We start from the raw sequence: 14,659 nt of genomic DNA, 5'->3' as shown, positions 1-14,659 counted from the left end.
GGGGATTCCTTGTTACTGCGTATACACCATCCTTGGATGGCCAGGCTGTATGGGAGGATGTTTCTGGTTGAAAGGGATGACAGTTGTTGAAATGCAGGTACTGTTTGTGGTTGGTAGGTTTAATGTGGCCAGAAGTGAGGGTGGAGCCATCAGTGAAGAGCAGGTCAACAACTAGGAAGGTGGCACACTGGGTTGAGGAGGACCAGGTGATGCGGTTGGGAGAGGTGGTGTTGAGGTTGTGAAATAACACATTGGTTGTCTTGACCCTGAGTCCAGATTATGAAGATATCATCAATGAACCTGAACCAGGCTTAGGGTTTGCCTCTTGGGAGCCTAGGAAAGTCTCCTCTAGATGGCTCATAAACAAGTTAGCATAGCATGGTGCCTTACGGGTGCCCATAGCTGTGCCGCAGATTTGTTTCTATGCCTTCCCTTCAAAGTTCTACTAGTTGTGGGTTAGGTTAAAGTTAGCAAGGCATATGAGGAATGAGGTGATGGGTTTGGAGTCTGAAGGACGGTGGGAAATGTAGTGTTAAATAGTGGTAAGACCATGGGCGTGAGGGATGTTGGTGTATAGGGAGGTGATGTCAACAGTTACAAGTAGGAATCCAGGAAGTAAATGGTTGGGAATGGTGGAGAGTTGGTGAAGGAAGTAGTTGGTGTCTTTGATGTGGGAGGCTATATTATAGGCAGTTGGTTGGAGGTGTTGGTCAGTGAGGGCCAAGATTCATTCAGTGGTGACACAACAACCAGCCACAATGGGGTGTCCAGGACTGTTGGGTTTGTTGAATTCAGGGAGCATGTAGAAGGTGGGTATGCAGGGTGTCACAGGGTGAGGAGGGAAATGGATTCAGGGGCAAGGTCCTGGGAAGGACCTAAATACTTAAGCAGTGATGGGACCACTATTGCAGAGTTTATAGGTGGATGGAAAATTGTACTGAAATGCAGGAGGATCTGCAGCGAATTGACGCATGGTGCAGGGAATGGCAATTGAATCTCAATGTAGACAAGTGTAATGTGCTGTGAATTCATAGAAAGATAGATCCCTTATCATTTAGCTACAAAATAGCAGGTCAGCAACTGGAAGCAGTTAATTCCATAAATTATCTGGGAGTATGCATTAGGAGTGATTTAAAATGGAATGATCATATAAAGTTGATCGTCGGTAAAGCAGATGCCACACTGAGATTCATTGGAAGAATCCTAAGGAAATACAATCCGAAAACAAAGGAAGTAGGTTACAGTACGCTTGTTTGCCCACTGCTTGAATACTGCTCAGCAGTGTGGGATCCGTACCAGATAGGGTTGATAGAATAGATAGAGAAGATCCAACGGAGAGCAGCGCACTTCGTTACAGGATCATTTAGTAATCGCGAAAGCGTTATGGAGATGATAGATGAACTCCAGTGGAAGACTCTGCAGGAGAGACGCTCAGTAGCTCGGTACGGGCTTTTGTTAAAGTTTCGAGAACATACCTTCACCGAGAAGTCAAGCAGTATATTGCTCCCTCCTACATATATCTCGCGAAGAGACCATGAGGATAAAATCAGAGAGATTAGAGCCCACACAGAAGCATACCATCAATTCTTCTTTCCACCAACAATACAAGACTGGAATAGAAGGGAGAACCAATAGAGCTACTCAGGGTACCCTCCGCCACACACCGTCAGGTGGCTTGCGGAGTATGGATGTAGGTGTAGGTGTAGATGTAGATGTAGATGAAGATGTAGATGAGTCAGATTATTGATGGAGGCCTTCTGCCAGGTAGTCACTGCGATTCATAACAACAGTGTTGGAACCTGTGTCTGCAGGGGGATGATCAGGTCAGAATTTGCTTTTAGGTTGTGTAAGGCTATTTTTTCTTTTTGCTGAAGGTTGGTTTCCTGTGAAAGGGACCTGGGGAAGTATGGTGAGGTTAAGTTGGAGGTAAGGAATTCCTGGAATGTGACCAGCCAGTGGTTAGGTAGGGGGGGGGGAGGGGGGGGATTAAGGTTGGACGGTGGTGTAAACTAGAAAAGACAAGGGTTCAATGGTGAAATTAGGGTGCTTTCACTTGGATGGATTGGCGGCAAAGAAGCGCTTCCATTTCAGGGATCTGGAGGAGGAGAGTAGGTCTTTGGAAAGTCCAGGGTCTTGGTGGAAAGGTCAACAGCCTAACACAACCTTATTTCTCATACATCTTACTAATTTTGTCCTAACTCATGACCGCTTCTCATTTGAAGGGAAGATTACAAACAAATCGGCGGCGCAGCTATGGACACCCGCATGGCACCATCCTATGCCATCAGAGGAGACCTTTGTAGCCTCCCAAAATGCCACTCTCTTATCTTAGTTCAGGTTCATTAATGATATCTTCATGACCCGGACTTGGTGCCAAGACACTCTATCTTTGTTCCCTCACAACCTCAACAAATTTTCTCCCATCCACTTCTTGTAGTCCTCCTCAACCCGATGTGCCACCTACCTAGACGTTTACCTCTTCCTCTCTGATGGCTCCATCCTCCATCCTCCTGATTGCTGATTGCATCCTACATAATAGTTGCATTCCGGCCTGAGATGCTGGAGTCTGCATTTGTGTGTGCATGAAGTGTGCTTGCTTGTGTGTGAATGGTGTGTGTTTCTCCTTTGCTGATGAAGGCTGTGGCCAAAAGCTCTATGTAAATGTCTTTTAATTGTGCCTGTCTACAGCTTAATGTGCCTTCTTTATGGTTGGTTGCATTTTACATTTTTAAATTAACATCTATGGGAAAAACTCTTCATTTTTCAATTCTGATTTTAATTGCCTGTTTTTTCACTTTTCAAGTAAGAATTGTCACTCAGGTATTTAACGTTGTTTTCTTGATGGTGCGTATTTGGATTTTAAAATTCCTTGTGAGTTACTTTGATTGGCCATTTATGTATTTTCAGAAGTTATCTGCAGACCTGCATTTTCATCTGCCTCCTTCAAAAGTTATAGTCTTTTCTTTGTATTCTCTTAAGGTTATGTTATGAGGTTGTCTGCAAAGGCCAAACAATTTATTGTTTCTTTTAGTCTGCCCAGCAGTATGTAGTTATCATCTTTTGATTTTTCTTCCTCTATTTTCCATGCTCTTGTAACTTTTCGAGCACACATCTGGATAACAATGGTGTAAAAATGTCTCCATGTTTAACTTCTAATACAATGTGGAAGGGACTGGAAGTTGTTCAAAGAAATTTAGCTTTATATGCTGTGTTTTTAAGAGTTTGTGTAGGTATTTAAAGTTTTTTCCTTTCTACTGTATATTACTTCCTGGTTTTGAGGACGGAACCTGTAATCTACACTTTCATTGCTACTTCCATCTATTGTCCACATTAGTATTTCTTGAAGATTTGAGGGGAACAAAGATTACAATAAACTTTATAGTTTACTTAGCTTTTCACGTATAGTTGGCTCCAGTTCTTCTTGTCTAGGGGTCTGATTGTTGAAGCTGAAAATTCAAATTTTAGATCCTCTGGTTGGATTGATCTAAATACATTCGAAGATTGTTGTTGCAGAATTTTTGTTTTTTTGTTAATATATTTTCCCACATTTTACTATATCATACAGTCTTCTGATTTTTTACATTAATAAAGGCAACATTACATTGTTCATACAATATACAAAACTACTTCTGATAACATCAGAGGGTTGCTTATGACTCTCACACTCTCCAGAAATAATCATATTCCAAAGGGATTACAATGTTTCTTAACAAATGAATTTTGATTAGTTTCTCTTACATTATTACTTTTGAATATTATTTCATGAATGAATCCAGAAATAAACATATAACTAGTAAGGTACTGCGTGCTTGATAATAGAAATTTTAAGTGTGCCAATAATTCGTAATTTCAAATGTTTCTAAAAAAAGTAATTTTAACTGTACATTCAGAACTAGTACTTAACGATTATAGCATAGAGACTAAAACATTTTATACAGCAATTAATTTTCATAAATTTTAACTTGAAATATAACATACTGTGTATAAAATTATATGAAAATTTTCAGAAAAGCAACTGAGATAATACTGACCTCTCCAAAATTCGAAAAATAATAGTGGTATCCAGAATGAGATTCTCACTGTGCAACGGAGTGTGCACTGATATGAAACTTCCTGGCAGATTAAAACTGTGTGTTGGACCGAGACTCGAACTCAGGACCTTTGCCTTTCGCGGGCAAGTGTTCTACCATCTGAGCTACCCAAGCACAACTTATACCCTGTCCTCACAGCGTTACTTCCGCCAGTACTGGTATCGACAACTATTGTTGAGGAAAAGTAATTATCCTGTTACAACATCCCCTCACATAATATGGAAACAATGTGTTTACAATATTTTGTGACCTACTATAAGGTTTGCCAAATGGTGTACAAAATGATACCTAAAGATAGAATACACATGTATAAAAGTATCTGATACATAACATTTTACAGAAAAGTAAGATAAATATCTATTATACAAGTCATAATCTATACATATAGGAGGTCATGGCATTCAGATATTTAGATCTGTGGGACATTCTGTCACAAGACAAATGATACAAAGTCAAAATACAACATTACAACACTAAACTAAAGAAATAAGTGCAGAGGCAATGTAAGGTACTAGTATTACAAATCACAAGTTTACATCTATAAAGTCACACCTTCAAAATCATCAAAAGAGAAAAAAAAAATCAGAGCCTAAGTGTATGATGAGTGAGCTGACTCGAAAAACTGAAGATGACAGGTACTGACCAGAATAATATACTCAGTCACAAGTAGGAGTATAGCACACAGTCAATCAGTGACATAAACCAGAGTATGTAAGAGTGTTGACTCATGAAAAGAGAAAATAATGAAAAAAATATTAGAACCTGTTCTTATCATGTGAGGACTGACCCATGAATCCCAACCACACTAGGTACACACCAGTAGAAACGTTTTGACACAACAAAATGAATTACATTCATAATCATTTATCAAAAAGTTCAATCATATGTAAAGAATAATTAGAGGAAGCATCTGCCTCAATGAATAGTTGCACACACCCCTTAAGTACACACGCGTGCGTGCGTGCGTTCGTGCACACACACACACACACACACACACACACACACACACACACACACACACACACACACGACCAGGGGTACCCAAAACGCAGTTAAGCATGAGTTTCTCACATCTCAAGTTCCAATGAGATACAATAATGCAGAACTCAGGATGAATCCAGGTAATCAGAGTCGATGAATCCAGGTAATCAGTCATTAATAGCTTTGAATGATGACATAATCGAATAGCATGAGGACCAAAATCAGTGTGTGAAATCAGAAATGCATACATCTTGTTATACATTTGTTCATACAAACTAACCTACATACATAGAAGCCTACAGAGTGCTGAGAAAATTCATTGAAATGTATGACTACTAACCTGACAGTGCCTAATTTTATCAGATTCCGATAATTATTTACAACATAGTTCATAGAACATACTCTTGAACTTTCTAAGTTTTCACATTTCTGTGTTGAACATAGCAACTCCTCAGTCCATAGAACATCAACCCAAGTCTAACAAGATGTAAAGTTACATAATATATTGCGAAGTTAATAGCCCTACTTGAAAAAATATACATTTATGTGAAATAACACTGTCCATAGCAATTACTTCTTTTCTAAACAAATAGTTCCTTGAAACATTACACAAATAAAAGAATTTTGCAAATAGGATAATTGTGGCTAACAATTTACACATTTCAGTCACAAGACTAGTGTAGTTGACAGATGCTTGTGTACATTACCCAGCACCTTTGATCTCTTGAAAGTCGACTTTACCAAGAAGGGTTCAGCTATACAGGAGTGTGGGAGTGGATCCACCTACATCTTTCAGTTTCCTCCATAGATTTCTCGTCACATGCTGAAACAGATAGGCAACTTCCTGTCTAGCTTTCACACTGAATCCTGAAACATTGTTTCAATTGAAAAATGTTTAATCATTTCTGTAAAGTTGTGGACGTCACTACTCACTTCCTTCGGCATCTTTTGAAAATCACATCCTGTTATTTTAAAGTTTAATTATTAATTCTATCAGTTGAACTGATTTGCTTCGTGATTTTATGTTTCAAATAAATCTCGTGTGGATCTCATAATGTAAATGGATAGAAAAAAAAATCTTCTGTATTCACCATGTGGTGGCAGGGGCGCGCGTGCGAGACACACACACACACACACACACACACACACACACACACACACACACACGAGATTCAATGTTTACAAGCTTTTGGAGCCAATGGCTCCTCCTTCTGGCAGAAGAGTTGAAGGGGAAGGAAGAGGGGTGAAGGAAAAGGACTGGAGAGGTTTAGGGAAAGGGTTACAGTTTAGAAAAGTCACCCAGAACCCCTGGTCAGGGGAAACTTACCGGGCTGGATGAGAAGGAAAGCTTGATTGTTGGGGACTGCACCAGACAAGAGAGCTTAAAGGTGGAATACAAGGTAATATGCAAGGCAGAGATTACTGCTAAAACATCATGCGTGAGCTAATAAGAGTGAAAAGCTAAGTGCATTGTATGTAACAGAGGTGGGAGGGAGGACAGTGAAAAATAGACAAGAAAGACAATGAAAGATGTAGAAAACTAAAGTGGTGTGAAGAAAGGAGTAGTTACTGTGAATAAACGCTGAGGTGAAAGGAATTAAAATAAATTAAGACCAGTTGGGTTGTGAGAACCAAGGACATGTTGTGGTGCTAGTTCCCATCTGTGGAGTTTCTCGAAATTGCTGTCTGGGGGAAGAATCCAGGTCGTGTATTTGGTGAAACAGGCACCAAGGTCATGACTGTCATGTTGTACAGCATGTTCTGCAACTGGATATTGTGTGTTGTCTGTATACACTCTCTGCCTATGCCCATTCATCCTGACTGATACTGTTACATTCTGGTGTGCTTGTTGTGGAGCACACTTCCCACTTGGGTGCTCTCATGCTGGCCTACAGTTAAGCAATGGGTCACCAAATTGAGTGTGAAACCAGCAGAGCTGTGACCTTGAAACTCCACCTGCACGCAGCGTGTCATAGCCGACTGCCCAAGTGTTTGTTTTGATTGTCTGAAGGTCACCACCTAGTGAGGTGGTGTTGACATGCTCAGTTAGAGTCTTTGAGTATGTTGATGTAAAGTGCTGAACACATTCATATGAGTGTTACTATCTTGTCATAAAAATATCAGTACACTGTATTTTCAAGACGGCTCCATTGCTGATGTGCAATAGCTGGTTCACAGAATGCTAAAGAGTTCGAATTTGCTGTTGTTATCGCAGGTCACCAATGTGAATTTCACTCTGGGAAAGGACAAAACCAGACTAATAACAGCACAATTTCAGATAAAATGCACTTTGTTATTTACAGTGGTACAAACAGATATGTATCCATACAGGTGTAAAGTTCAGAGTACACCACTCTCCTCTCAAGATATTCCATTTGTGGCTGCTGCAGTGCTGGTCAGAAAGTCTTATCTCCTCTACTCCTGCCACTTGGAAGTCTTCATATGTCTTTGGATTTTAATTTCTAACTTTTATGTTAGCCCTAGGTCTGCCTTTTCCACCAGTTCCTCCATATCGATTAACATCATTTGTGTCTTCACTGTTAAGATTTATTAACAACTGATGTTCATGGTTTTTTCCTTTTCTGATGTGTTTTACTTAACTGAAAGTGAGATAGTCGGACATTGTTGAGAAACCACAAGAAGGTGAAATGATTAATATTTTGTTTCAGTGGTCATTGACAACTGTAAGATATTTGCGAAATTTATTGTATGTACAAGTACAACTGATTTTTATTTATTATTGAGCAGCTAGTGTTGGTTTCTGTTGAACCATCTTCAGACATGAAGATGATCCAGTATACATCAAAGTCAGTTACTAAAATTTTTTATGCAGCTATTTTACAAACAATGAAATTCATAAGATGTGAAATGAGTCAAGGAATACCTTAGCTGAAAGAACAACTATAACGTGCATCCACATGTTACACCACAGATTAGCTAACGTTATTGACAGTCCTTTCTGTGTGGTATTGGTCAATGATATTTACCATTTATATTTAAAATAACTTTAAAAAAGTATTCTTCTCAGTGTATAGAAAAGGCAAAGCAATTTATTTCATGTTGAGTTCCATGCATCCTTGATAAGAATATTACTACTAAAATATACATAGAGATAATGACAGTAAGAATAATGCATAATGATTTATTAGACTTGCAAATCAAAAATAGTTATCTGAGTAGCAAAGTAAAAGTGCTCCAATAATGTTTATATCAATGCTTAAAATTCAGCACATACAACAATGTATACAACAAGGTGTACAAAATTACCACAAAGAGTAAAGATATTTATCCAAAACATGGAGATGTAGATATTTTCTCTTTTTTATCCTTTCTTTTGGTGCAGATTTATTGTGCTGTTTCACTGTTTAGTTTCTGTTTAGTGTACTTACAAATTGCATCACTGAAATGCAAGAAACTGTATAAAGATTTGCTGAAAGAAAATAATTTTCTGTCTGCAGTAAATGTGGGTGCTTATATTACTATTAAGCTCTCTCACTTACCACAGTTTACTAACCTAAAATCTAGATGATATTGTAAGAAGAAATTTTTCTGCTTGTCTGCAGACAACCAAGTAAATATATTTTGAAAGGGTTCATAATTATTTGATAAGATAATATGTTTGATGATTGATAAGTTCAAATGCTACTTTCTTCACTGCAGATATTATGCTTTAGTACGAACAGTATTGTAATTCGCAACTTTATTTATTAAATTTTTCACTTTGTACTACTTCTTGAACTGATGTCGTTTTTTCTTGTTTTCTTCATATTCTTAGACTTATAAATATGTCCTGCAATCTCTTTTATTGCCTGTATAGCCCTCATTTTTTTTTCTCCATGGTGACGAATGATTTAGCTCTGTTCACTCCACCATCTATCTTGTGATTTAAAATATGGTTGCTACTTCATGATATATTTACGACTGTATCATCAATCACACAAGTGGATCATTTTTTCTGATATAACTTTTATCATATTGAAATTGGTTTGTATTTAGATAGCTGCTTTTCTAGTCCCATTTTATCTGTTTGTGGATTGTATGTGATTTAATGTGTTACACATTACCTGACACACGGAAACACTGTGCACTACTTAGGTTATTGTAGATTAAGTCCAGGAGATTGGTGGGGTCAAATTAGATTTTGCTAAGGAAATTCCATCTCTGGAATGTAATACACTAGTCTGGATGGTTGACTGAAATCACCCTTGTTGTATAATAAGCACTCTGTTCTCTTCAGTTGTGCTTTAGATAATCCTCAGCAACTGGATCTGGGATATTCCCTTGTCAAACTACTTCTGTCATTATCCCCTGCACAATCCTCCCTCTTCTCCCTCCCCATTCCCCCCCCCCCCCACAATCACAGATAAATACACACAAGTGTATGCATATGACATCCACCATTTTTTCTATTCCTTCTCCGCTCCCCAGTCTTACTTAATCATTAGCTATTTGCACTTTTTGTTTTCTTTGCCTCTTCTAATCCATCTTTACCTCTCACTTTGTGACACTACTATTTCTTAACTGAATTTGGCTTGCTAATGCACTGTCTTTGACCTCCTCCTCTTTTTCCTTCATATTTGTGTACCTTATTCCTCATAATAGGTCTGTTCATTGCAGCCTGGGACATGAGTGACTTGCGTCCCCATCTTCCAAAATTGCAACCTCTATTAATGTAATCCTTTTTCCTCCAAAAGGAAGGATCATGTCATCCTGAAAGTTAAGTGTTGTGTTGTATTAAAATGTTTCTATTGACAGTACTGTGAATTGCATATTCTAAAGGTAAGTGTTGACAAAACTTCAGTTGTTGTTTTAATGATTTTCTGTATTGAATATGTAGTTGATGTTTTAAAAATTAACTTGATGTTCACTTCTGATAATACTTTGTGAATGAATATAAAAAATTCCAGTTCTACTATGTTTAAGATTCTGCATTAAACATGATACCCTTCTGAAACTAGTTTAATGGAAAACGTTCTCACATTTGAGTAAGGCAAAGGCAATTGCACACATAATAGGACCATCACTAGTAGAGGAAGGTTTCGTTCAAACTAACTTTGAGGCTGATGATAGCTTTTACTTTATACTGTGGAAACTCATTGGAAGATGGGTGTAACAGATACTGCTTATAAAAATGTTCAGGTATTCAGACACAGGGAAATCTCTCTTCATAAACAATTTATTGAGCACCAGCTACAATCCCGAAGTTCCCATGAGCTGAAAGAATTTTAATTTGTGCAGTATATTAGAGATATAATCATAAACAATGATTTGTTTGTTTCAGGGTTATCATGATGTTGCAGTGACATTCCTTCTTGTTGTGGGAGAATCTATTGCATTTAAAATAATGGAGAAGCTCTCTACTACTCACCTCAAAGATTGTATGGCAGCAACTATGGAAAAAACTTCCTATTTGCTCAATTATATATATCCTCTAATCCAGAGGTTGCACCCGTCACTATGTGATTATTTGGAGAGGTACAATTGCTTTATATAACTTTATCTGTATGCACAGAGATAAGAATGCAGTTTGATACATATGTTTTTTGTTAGAGTATTTGTTGTATACATTTTCACCGATTGCAGTTACTAAATGCTATGAAAGCGTCCACATGGAAATTTTACAAAATTCCAGGTAGATTGATAAAGATTATGATTAACTTTCAAATCTTTCAGTAGGTTCAGATTTCCTTATTAGTTTCTAAATGATAATGACAATAATATTTTTACATGTCCACTTACTTCTCCTACTTCACTTACAATCTGTGGAATATATTTGAAACACTGTATGTTTTTATATAAAATATTTATCCTGCCTTATAATTTTCTGTTGGTTTCACCTCCAGAAGAATCACAGCATGGGTGTATGGAATTCACGCACACGCGCGCGCACACACACACACACACACACACACACACACACACACACACACACACACACACACCCTCCAAGGTGGCTGTATCTTCAGAACTAATATTCATTAAAACTGCATACAGTAATTAACATAGCAAATCTAATATTTTCAAATTTGACATTGGCAGTTGTCCCTCTATTATAAAACTAGCTGTTACCTGTGGTGCTTCGCTTGCATATCAGTAGTTTTGTTATGATGAGTGATGGTAAGTAATCTAAGAATTTTACAAGATGTCTGTGTGTATAGTGATGTAGAGATGTGTATGAAACAGCTTTGCAGTGCCAGTATGTAGGTACATAATGAATGTGTTTCTATTTGCTGTATGTGGAATCTGAAAGCATGCATTATGTTTCCTAATTATATTTACAAAAAGTGCCTCAATTCTTTACATTCATGGAGAAGTAGAATTTTTAGGGGTTTCTCTTTCTCACCTAGTACTGAATGTGACATTTTGCCTCCAGAGAAAAATATACCAACCGTTTCTCCCTTCCATTTTAATGTGTTGTGTTGCCTACATTTATGATCCACCCCCGTGACTACCGTATTTACTCGAATCTAAGCCGCACTTTTTTTCCGGTTTTTGTAATCCAAAAAACTGCCTGCGGCTTAGAATCGAGTGCAAAGCAAGCGGAAGTTCTGAAAAATGTTGATAGGTGCCGCCACAACTAACTTCTGCCATCGAATATATGTAGCGCTACACAAGCATGCTTTGTGGGCACAAAGATAAATACTGGCGCCAAAACCTCTGCACCAGTAAATAAATTAAAAAAAAAGGTAGAAGACGAGCTTTTTTTTTTCTCCGCCCCGAGTTTCGACCACTGCATTTTCATACATTATCCAACGAAGTAAATACAAATTCCGTATTGTTCATCTTCGAATGTAGCAGAATTTCAATGTACTATGAAAATCCGACTGGCAAGACTGTTAGGGATGTTTGTCAATATGGCCAACTCTACGTTCAGAGTTTTTTCCTACCTGTGAGAAGAGATGGTTGCTAATAGGAACCTGATGAAATGTGAATCACATGCAGTATTCTCTTCACCATAAGAATAATACGAATATAAACATTTTGCCATGTATTCTTTCGTGTTTGTTGCTATCTCATTTAAATCCTGTCTGCGTAATAAACTACGAAACCAGAGTGAGACAACAGCAAACGCGGAAGAATATACGTATCGTGTCATGTTTATATTCGTATTATTCTTATGCCTAATAGTGATACAGTCAGAAATGAAGCACGGCAACTGACTAGATTTTGAATGTAAGATGACTAATTTCTGTGCAGAATTTGATTTACTAAAGAAGCGGCCGCAAAGATTTTCAAACGGAGGAAAATTTTCGCAAAACTCTCGTTCAGAACATGTTCTATCATACGCATGTTCTATCATACGCATTTGGTTCTTGTTGATCATTATCAAAGAAAGCAGCAGTGTAAGTAACAACAAATATCAGTCTCTTGCCATTGTTTCGCTAATGAGACGATTCCTCTCTTTCTTTTTATTGTAAGCGGTGGTAGCGCGCACAAAAGCAAGTCATGCCGCGAGCGGCGACAGGCCGTAAACAAGCACTATCAGAATGCGACGAACAATGCATGACACAGTACAGTAATGCATTTTCAGCTTAGAGTGACGTATACACCTATAACAAAGAAAACGGCACTTATCAGATCAAAGCAAAATAAGCAATCGATTCAAACCAGATGAAGCACGTGAAAAAGGAAGGGTACCCGTATAAATAGTGACGGAGCGCCTGACGCATAGCAATGGCTACCTGGTAAAGCTTAACTGCTAAACTTACGACTCGAACCAAACTACTGTAGCTGTATCGTCTTTCATTCGACCTAAATTGTGTCTCATATTACAATGGACCAACTTTGTTTCGATTTGGAGGTGCGGCCTAAAACTTTTCTCTCCCCTTGAATTTCGAGTCTCAAATTTCAGGTGCGGCTTAGATTCGGGAATTTTTTTTTTTTCTTTATTTCGAGTCTCATTTTTCAGGTGCGGCTTAGATTCGAGTGTGGCTTAGATTCGAGTAAATACGGTAATTTCTGATTAAGATAGTCTCTCAATAGATCATAATCAAACGTAGCCTCACCAAAAGCCTTTCACATTCTACAAGTAAAGGTACGACTCTGTCATACAACCTTTAAATGACACCATTGTTGTGAGTCTTCAAGCATCTTAGAAGTTGTAAGAGACACCGGACACTCAGCTGTAAAATGTGACAGGTTTGTGACTATTCTAACATCTCTGTAGCTCTTAAGACAATCTGATGTTCTGCATCCAAGTTCCAAGCAGACAGGAGGCTGCTCTGAGCTTTGTTGGATTCGAGTAACTTCCACAGCTTGAGCTCTGTTAGAAGTTCACACCAAATGAGACTTTAAGTCTGCGTGGCTTATAGTAACAGTTTTAAATATGGTTCTTGGGCTTACCCTCCAATTTCATTGTTGTATCTCCGCTAAAACTCTCCATCTATGCCATGTGGTGTAAGATTCAAGGCAATCGTAAAATGCGTTTTAGACAGGTACGTGCCGAGTAAAACTGGTGAGGGACGGGAAAAACCCACCATGGATCAACAACAAAGTTAGGAAACTACTGAGAAAGCAAAGAGAGCTTCACTCCAAGTGTAAACACAGCCAAAACCTCTCAGACAAACAGAAGCTAAACGATGTCAAAGTTAGCGTAAAGAGGGCTATGCGTGAAGCGTTCAGTGAATTCGAAAGTAAAATTCTATGTACCGACTTGACAGAAAATCCTAGGAAGTTCTGGTCTTACGTTAAATCAGTAACTGCCTCGAAACAGCATATCCAGACACTCCGGGATGATGATGGCATTGAAACAGAGGATGACACGCGTAAAGCTGAAATACTAAACACCTTTTTCCAAAGCTGTTTCACAGAGGAAGACCGCATGGCAGTTCCTTCTCTAAATCCTCACACAAACGAAAAAATGGCTGAAACTTCCAGGCAGATTAAAACTGTGTGCCCGACCGAGACTCGAACTCAGGACCTTTGCCTTTCACAGGCAAGTGGTAGAGCACTTGCCCGCGAAAGGCAAAGGTCCCGAGTTCGAGTCTCGGTCGGGCACACAGTTTTAATCTGCCAGGAAGTTTCATATCAGCGCACACTCCGCTGCAGAGTGAAAATCTCATTCTGGAAAAAATGGCTGACATCGAAATAAGTGTCCAAGGAATAGAAAAGCAACTGGAATCACTCAACAGAGTCAAGTCCACTGGACCTGACGGGATACCAATTCGATTCTACACAGAGTACGCAAAAGAACTTGCCCCCCTTCTAAAAGCCGTGTACCACAAGTCTCTAGAGGAGCGGAAGGTTCCAAATGATTGGAAAAGAGCACAGGTAGTCCCAGTCTTCAAGAAGGGTCGTCGAGCAGATGCGCAAAACTATAGACCTATCTCTCTGACGTCGATCTGTTGTAGAATTATAGAACATGTTTTTTGCTCGCGTATCATGTCGTTTTTGGAAACCCAGAATCTACTCTGTAGGAATCAACATGGATTCTGGAAACAGCGATCGTGAGAGACCCAACTCGTTTTATTTGTTAATGAGACCCAGAAAATATTAGATACAGGCTCCCAGGTAGATGCTATTTTCCTTGACTTCCGGAAGGCGTTCGATACAGTTCCGCACTGTCGCCTGATAAACAAAGTAAGAGC

The 14,659-nt window shown here is 38.6% G+C and overlaps 1 protein-coding gene across 1 annotated transcript in view; it reads left to right on the top strand.

Annotated features, from left to right (window-relative positions):
- The window catches only part of LOC126235837 (TBC1 domain family member 20), a 155,167-nt gene that overhangs the window by 35,950 nt on the left and 104,558 nt on the right, over positions 1–14,659 (top strand). Inside the window, exon 5 of the mRNA XM_049944694.1 lies at positions 10,354–10,547. Within this exon, the coding sequence (XP_049800651.1) occupies positions 10,354–10,547 (194 nt within the window). The remainder of the gene's footprint in view (positions 1–10,353; positions 10,548–14,659) is intronic.

The sequence above is a fragment of the Schistocerca nitens genome, chromosome 2 (genome assembly GCF_023898315.1).
Source record: "Schistocerca nitens isolate TAMUIC-IGC-003100 chromosome 2, iqSchNite1.1, whole genome shotgun sequence".
NCBI classification, from domain to species: Eukaryota; Metazoa; Arthropoda; class Insecta; order Orthoptera; family Acrididae; genus Schistocerca; species Schistocerca nitens.
Note: the sequence above shows the minus strand (reverse complement) of the source record. Positions and strands in the feature narration are given on the sequence as shown.